Genomic DNA, 6,271 nt, shown 5'->3' on the forward strand with positions numbered 1-6,271 from the left:
TATTTAATAGAATGGGCAAGGGGATTAGAATCTATTGGTGCAGGAGAAGTCAGTAATTTAATAAGTGGATACAAAAAAATTGTTTATAAAGAAAAAGTGGAAACTAAGAAAACAGAAATAAAATCAACTAAATTACTTATAGTTGGTCTTACAGGTGATGGTAAAAGTTCATTAGGTAATTTTATCCTTAAAAAGAATACTTTTAAAGTAAGTGATGATCCAAAATCAGTTACAAAAAAAGCCATTGGAGAATTTGTAGAAGATGATAGAAGCAATATATTTGTTGTTGATACTCCTGGTCTTCAAGATTCTGATGGGTTTGACAATGAAGGTATTCAAAAAATTATTGATTTTGTTAAAGCTACAGGATTACAAGGAATAATATTAACATTGAACTTCAACGTGGACAGGTTTTCTGCTAATACTCAACAAGTTGTTAAAACTGTATGTGATAGTTTCCCAATAAAAGACTTTTGGAAACATGTATGTATTGTATGGACTAAGTGTTATTGCCACTTCTCAAAAAAGAAACTTGAAAAAGCTAAAAAGGCAAAAAATAAATTCAAAGGAGAACTGATTGAATTTATTAAACAAAAAATGGGACAAATGAAAACATTGATATTCCAATGTTTTTTATAGACTCTGACCCAGATGATGACGATGATGATGACGATAGTAATGATAATACACGATCAGAAGAAGAAAGAGAAAAAATAATAGAATGGGCAAGGGGATTAGAATCTATTAGTGAAGAAGAAGTCAGTAATTTAATAAGTGAATACAAAGAAATTGTTTATGAAGAAAAAGTGGAAACTAAAATTATAGAAAAAACAGAATACAGTATAACTTATGAAACAAAGACTTATAGAAGAGGTAATAAAGTAATGTATACTGGAGAAGTAGAAGAAGGAGAGTGGGGTGTAATTAACAGTGTTACCAAAACAGAAAAACTGTATAATGAAGAAGAAGAAAACAACAAAATTGAAATGAGAGTAGAAGAAATTGAAAAGAGAAAGGAAGAGTTTAAAAGAAGGCAAGAAGAAATAAGAAAATTAGAAAAAAAGAAAAAAATAAGAAAGGTAGTAGGGGTTGTTTCACTTGCTGCTGGTGGTGTTGCTCTAGGTATTGCTACTGGTGGTATTGGACTCATTGCTGTTGCTGCTGGTGCTGCTGCTGGTGTTGGTGTTGGTGCTGGTGCTGGTGCTGTTAAGACGGTTGGTCTTGGAGTACAAATTGTAACTTCAGTTGGTTATTTTCTTGCTCGACGTCGTTTTCTAAAAAACCTTGTTAACAAACTCAAGGATAAAAATCATTGAAACAGACAAGTTGACAATGTTGAGATGATTTAAGTTTTAATTTCAATTAGTAACAAATGAATAACAGAGACAATTGAAATTTATTTGAATAATATAAAATGATGTTTTTTTATGTTGAAGATAAAGATAGTGATGAACTTATTGTTTATTTTATGAATATATAATTTTGAACTCTTTAAAATGTGTTTAGATGATAATATATTCTCATTATTCAATTATTTTATGTGATTTTAATGTTTCTTGTTATAATATTTTTAATAACTATTTCATTTTTACTTTAATTTTTTATTTACTGTTATTATTATTCGAGTTATAGTTGTTTTTGTTATTTCTTCTATTTTCATTAACTATTATGTCTTGAATAAATATTTATTGTACTTATGATATATTTTATTTTTATATTTCTTATTATTGTATTAATTACACTCATTGTTTTTATTCAATGTTAAATATCATCTTTGTTTATTATTATTCTTTTTGTTCTAAGTAATCATTTGTTTTTGTTTATTATTTTACTGTTTTTCATGTATAATATTCAATATTCTCATTCTTTCATTTGATTTTTATTATATTCTTATATGAAATATTCTTATTTAATGATTTCTTGTTTATTCTGTCTTATCTATTTCATATTAGTATTTTAAATCATAAATACAAACTTAACTTTTTAATTATTCCATTACAATTTCAATTGATTCTTTCAATTCAATTAAATTGATGAAATGTTAAAAAGAGAATCAAGAAATGAAAAATAAATAATCAGAGTATAAATCAAATTCATTTTAGTCAAAACAAAATTGATAATCAAATAGAAGTAACAATCAATGATTTGGTTCATTAATCAAATATATACACACAATAACCAACAAGAATAATGAAATTAATAATCCATTTATTTTATTTAATTTTACAAATGTTTTAACAATTTTTGAAAATAAAAATTAATGAATATTATGTAAATAATTAACTATGTATTTGAATATGGTATTGATTTGATAAGAGAGATGTATTAACATAATTTGTTATTATTCTTTTGATCTAAAATTGATGTTTATTTATAAAACACTTCTTATAATTTTAATGATAATAACAAATAAATAAAAAGAGGGTAATTGTAGATATGTAATTTTATTTTATAATTATTTCTAATTTATCTTTTGATAACAACCTGTCTATAGAAATATTGTAATAGTAATTAAGAATTAATTTATATTTGAAAATATTGAAATATGAATGATGTTTAATTTAAATTAAGAATAAAAAACATGAAAATATACCAAATGTAATGTTAATAAAAAGGAAAATGAAAGTAAAATAAAGAATAAAAAGAATAATTAAATAAAAATAAATCAAAATCATTTAATGATATATTTTATTAAATAATGTAAATAAATGGTAGGACAAATGAGTATTTAAACATAAACTAAGAAAGATATATTCATTAAAATGATCAATTTATTACTTCTATTTATTACATTTTCATTATCAAAACAATGTAGTGAATACAATCAAGGATATGAAATAGATACAGTAGATAGTGCATTTGAATGTATTGAATCAATTGAAACAACAGAAAAAGAAAATGAAGATATTATTAATGGATTAAAAGAATATTTGGAAGTATATGTTTTAAAAGATATATTAAAGAATCCACCACAACCATCATTTTCAAATAATTATTATGAAAAAGTGGATATTGATGAACAACTAAATAAAGTAAATACAAAAACAACAAGTATGTATGAATTCTATTCTCAAATACAAAATCTTATTATTTCAACAAGAGATTCTTCACTTACAATTTTATGTTGATGAAAAACTTAATAAACCAAATTCAGAATTAGTTTATTTTGTTTATTTCCTTCCATTTACAATATATATTGATAATAATAAGAAAATGTATTTAATTCCTAGAAACGAACTCCTTGATACTCCTTTTGGTGTTCCAGAAATAGTTAATAATAAAAATGTAGCAGTTAAAACAATAAATGGAGAAGATCCATTTAATATTATTCGTGAATTTGGAAAGAAATATATGGGATTAAAATGTCCACATGCACAGTTTACATTAGCAAAAGATTATTTAGTTGAAGGCAGTTTGAGTGGTACACCATTATCAAAAGAATATTTAAACACACCAATAAGTATTACATGGGAAAATGAAGAAAGTGTAACAGTTAATTATAAGATAATTAGATTTAACAGATCAAATCAGAAATTCCAACAAGCACTTGAAAGAAGTAAGAGAAGGGGAATAAGAGATGTGTTAAGAATAGAAGATTTAGAAGAAACAAATAAAACAAGAACAAAAGAAAATGAAAATAATGAATATCAACCAAATTGTTCTCCTGAAAATAAAGTATGTTGTTTAACAACAAGTAATAAAGTAAATACATTAATTGTAAAAACTTTTAGTATTAGAGAAGAAAACATATTAAATGAAATAGCTGAATTTCTAGATAAATTAGAAGAATGTGTTAATTCATTCTATTCAAATGAATATCCAATTCAAGTAATATTTCCAAAGAATAATGGAGGTTCAGTAGTACCACTTGCACAGTTAGTTGAAAAAATGATATCACCATATGATGATGTAGATTACATTGGGTCAGTAAGAATATCAGATTTCACAGAAGATATAATTAAAAAATCATATATTGAATTAATGTATGATCCAGAAACATGTGAAAGAAGAGAACAAGAAAATAACCCAAAAACATTTGGAGAATGGTATTCAAATCCAAAAATTATTAAATATGGTGATGTTGAACTAAAGTTTCACAACCTTCTAGTTTGATTTTACCAACAATTTATAAATTACCATATACAAAGATTTACTGGTGATGGTCACTCCAAGAAAACCAACAGAAATAGTAGTTTATACTGATTCATATTGTTATTCTGCCTGTTCGTGGGTAACAAAAGGATTAAAAGAATGGGGAGGAGCTATTCTTGTTGGATTTGATGGTGATCCTAATGGTAAAGATGAAGAATTTGAAGTAGGATTATCACCATCTAATAATATTCCAAATATAAATAATATAGATGAAGATAGTATTTTAAAACAATATGGATATAATCTTGGATTAACTGTTATAGAAACATATAGATTTAATTATGAATATAATGAAAGTATTCCTAGAGAATTCTTAACTGATATGATAGATGAAAGAGTGAATATTTATCAATTTGATCAAACAGAAAAAGTGATTAAAGAATTTGAAGAAGAAACAAAGAAGATAGTAGAGAAATATAAAACAAAATGTAATCCAAAGAATAAAAGATTAGTTAAAAGAGATGAAAAATGTGATAAAGAAATTAATATAGAACATGGACATGGAGGATATGAATGTGGAGATAATGGAGAATGGAGTACAAAATGTGTATTATCATATTGTGATGATGGATATAAATTTGATTATAATAATAATAAATGTATTGAAGGTGTATGTGTTAATCCATCAACAGAATCAGAATCAGATAATGGAACACTAAGCATGACAGTAAATCTAGTCATGATAATAATTGGAATAATCACATTAATTCTCTAATTGAAGAAAGAATAATTTAATAAATAATAATTATGTTAATAAAATATAAAGAGAATGAAATAAATAGATTTATATCAAATAAAATAATAGAGAGAAGATAATTTAATAATAAATAAAAATAATAGAAATAAAAAGAATAAAGAATAATAAAATAGAAATAAATGAAATAAATCATGAAGAAATATTATTTATCAATAATAATATAATAAAATATAAAATCATATAACATAAATCATAAATAAATAAAATAAGAAATAATGAACAATATATTAACAAAGTGTGTAAGAAATAAAGATATAATAACATAAAATAAAATTAATAAATAAGAAATAAAAGATATATTAATAAATAATAAATCATAAATAAAATAGAATATGAAATCTATCAACATTAAAATATATTTTAATCAATAGTAAATCATAACAACAATTCATTCAATTATATTAAATAATAAGTTAAATAAAAGAAATAAAGAATAAACAAAAAGATAATAAAGAAATAATATAAAGAAATGAATAAATTAAATAAAGAAAAGAAAAATAAAGATGATAATAAAATGATAAAGAAAAATATAATAACAAACATTTTAAAAATAAAGATATAAAAATAAATAAATAAAATAAATGACTGATAAATAAAAAAGAAGTCAAATATAGAAATTTAATATAAAATAAGATATAATAAAAAGTGTGTAAAAAACAAAATAAACAAGAAATTAAAATAATAAGAAATTAAAATAAATAAGAGAATAAAAAATAAAGAAATAACATAAAATAAATAAAATAAGTAAAATAAGAATAAAAAGAATGAAAGAAGAAAATAAATAATACAAATACAAGAATTAATGATAAAAATAATAATATTCATTAAAAATAAAATAACAATAAATAAATATAAAATGAATAAAACTAACACTATATTCAAAGAAATAAGAAATGAAAAGAATAAAGAAAATAAGAAAGAGCATAAATAAATAAGAAATAAATAATATCAAATGAATAAAAACATAAATAAATATAATAATTAATAACATATTTCATTTAAAAATAAAACTGAATACAAAAATAAATACACTAAATTGAAATTTAAGAATTAAAATAATATAAATTATGAATAAATAAAGATATTTTATAAAGATACTGAAAAACAAAATAAAATAATAAAAAGTGAAGAATGAAGAAGAAAATATAATAATAAATTAACAATAAAAATAAAGAAATAAAAGAGAAGAAATAATAATAAAAGTTAAATAGAAATCATATGAATAAAAGAAAAATAAAATAATAGAAATGAATAAAAATAATAAAGAAGAATAAAATAAAATAAATAAGAAAACAGATAGAAAATAAGATAAATAATGATACGAATTGAAAATAATAGAATGAAATAATGAAATATGATAAA

The 6,271-nt window shown here is 21.7% G+C and overlaps 3 protein-coding genes across 3 annotated transcripts in view, besides 24 other annotated features; all 3 read left to right on the forward strand.

The window, feature by feature from the left end:
- EDI_176320 (uncharacterized protein) overlaps positions 1–1,316 on the forward strand; it is a gene marked incomplete at both ends in the record, with an annotated part of 1,615 nt that extends 299 nt beyond the window's left edge. Inside the window, 2 exons of the mRNA XM_001739635.1 lie at positions 11–628; positions 652–1,316. Coding sequence (XP_001739687.1) covers positions 11–628; positions 652–1,316 — 1,283 coding nt within the window. The remainder of the gene's footprint in view (positions 1–10; positions 629–651) is intronic.
- Positions 651–686: a microsatellite.
- Positions 961–1,080: a microsatellite.
- Positions 1,151–1,206: a microsatellite.
- A 215-nt stretch (positions 1,317–1,531) lies between the features above and the next one.
- Positions 1,532–1,713: a microsatellite.
- Positions 1,581–1,729: a microsatellite.
- Positions 1,606–1,792: a microsatellite.
- A 414-nt stretch (positions 1,793–2,206) lies between these two features.
- Positions 2,207–2,283: a sequence feature (AT_rich).
- Positions 2,284–2,385: 102 nt separating this feature from the next.
- Positions 2,386–2,420: a sequence feature (AT_rich).
- Positions 2,421–2,439: 19 nt separating this feature from the next.
- Positions 2,440–2,470: a sequence feature (AT_rich).
- Positions 2,471–2,508: 38 nt separating this feature from the next.
- Positions 2,509–2,580: a sequence feature (AT_rich).
- A 26-nt stretch (positions 2,581–2,606) lies between these two features.
- Positions 2,607–2,665: a microsatellite.
- An 8-nt stretch (positions 2,666–2,673) lies between these two features.
- Positions 2,674–2,710: a sequence feature (AT_rich).
- A 52-nt stretch (positions 2,711–2,762) lies between these two features.
- EDI_176330 (uncharacterized protein) lies at positions 2,763–4,113 on the forward strand (the record flags this gene model as incomplete). The annotated part of the gene is made up of 2 exons (XM_001739636.1): positions 2,763–3,051; positions 3,101–4,113. 2 exons carry the CDS (start codon positions 2,763–2,765, stop codon positions 4,111–4,113), a joined length of 1,302 nt encoding a protein of 433 aa, XP_001739688.1.
- Positions 4,114–4,159: 46 nt separating this feature from the next.
- On the forward strand, positions 4,160–4,867 carry EDI_176340 (uncharacterized protein; the record flags this gene model as incomplete). The annotated part of the gene is made up of 1 exon (XM_001739637.1): positions 4,160–4,867. One exon carries the CDS (start codon positions 4,160–4,162, stop codon positions 4,865–4,867), a length of 708 nt encoding a protein of 235 aa, XP_001739689.1.
- Positions 4,723–4,751: a sequence feature (AT_rich).
- Positions 4,868–4,877: 10 nt separating the features above from the next.
- Positions 4,878–4,901: a sequence feature (AT_rich).
- A 3-nt stretch (positions 4,902–4,904) lies between these two features.
- Positions 4,905–5,038: a microsatellite.
- A 26-nt stretch (positions 5,039–5,064) lies between these two features.
- Positions 5,065–5,098: a microsatellite.
- A 3-nt stretch (positions 5,099–5,101) lies between these two features.
- Positions 5,102–5,234: a microsatellite.
- Positions 5,235–5,323: 89 nt separating this feature from the next.
- Positions 5,324–5,411: a microsatellite.
- Positions 5,398–5,482: a microsatellite.
- A 46-nt stretch (positions 5,483–5,528) lies between these two features.
- Positions 5,529–5,670: a microsatellite.
- Positions 5,671–5,676: 6 nt separating this feature from the next.
- Positions 5,677–5,827: a microsatellite.
- A 5-nt stretch (positions 5,828–5,832) lies between these two features.
- Positions 5,833–5,894: a microsatellite.
- Positions 5,895–5,908: 14 nt separating this feature from the next.
- Positions 5,909–5,993: a microsatellite.
- A 17-nt stretch (positions 5,994–6,010) lies between these two features.
- Positions 6,011–6,194: a microsatellite.
- The last annotated feature ends 77 nt before the right edge of the window (positions 6,195–6,271 follow it).

Source organism: Entamoeba dispar, genomic scaffold (assembly GCF_000209125.1).
Source record: "Entamoeba dispar SAW760 scf_1105229462293 genomic scaffold, whole genome shotgun sequence".
Lineage (NCBI taxonomy): Eukaryota > Evosea > Mastigamoebida > Endamoebidae > Entamoeba > Entamoeba dispar.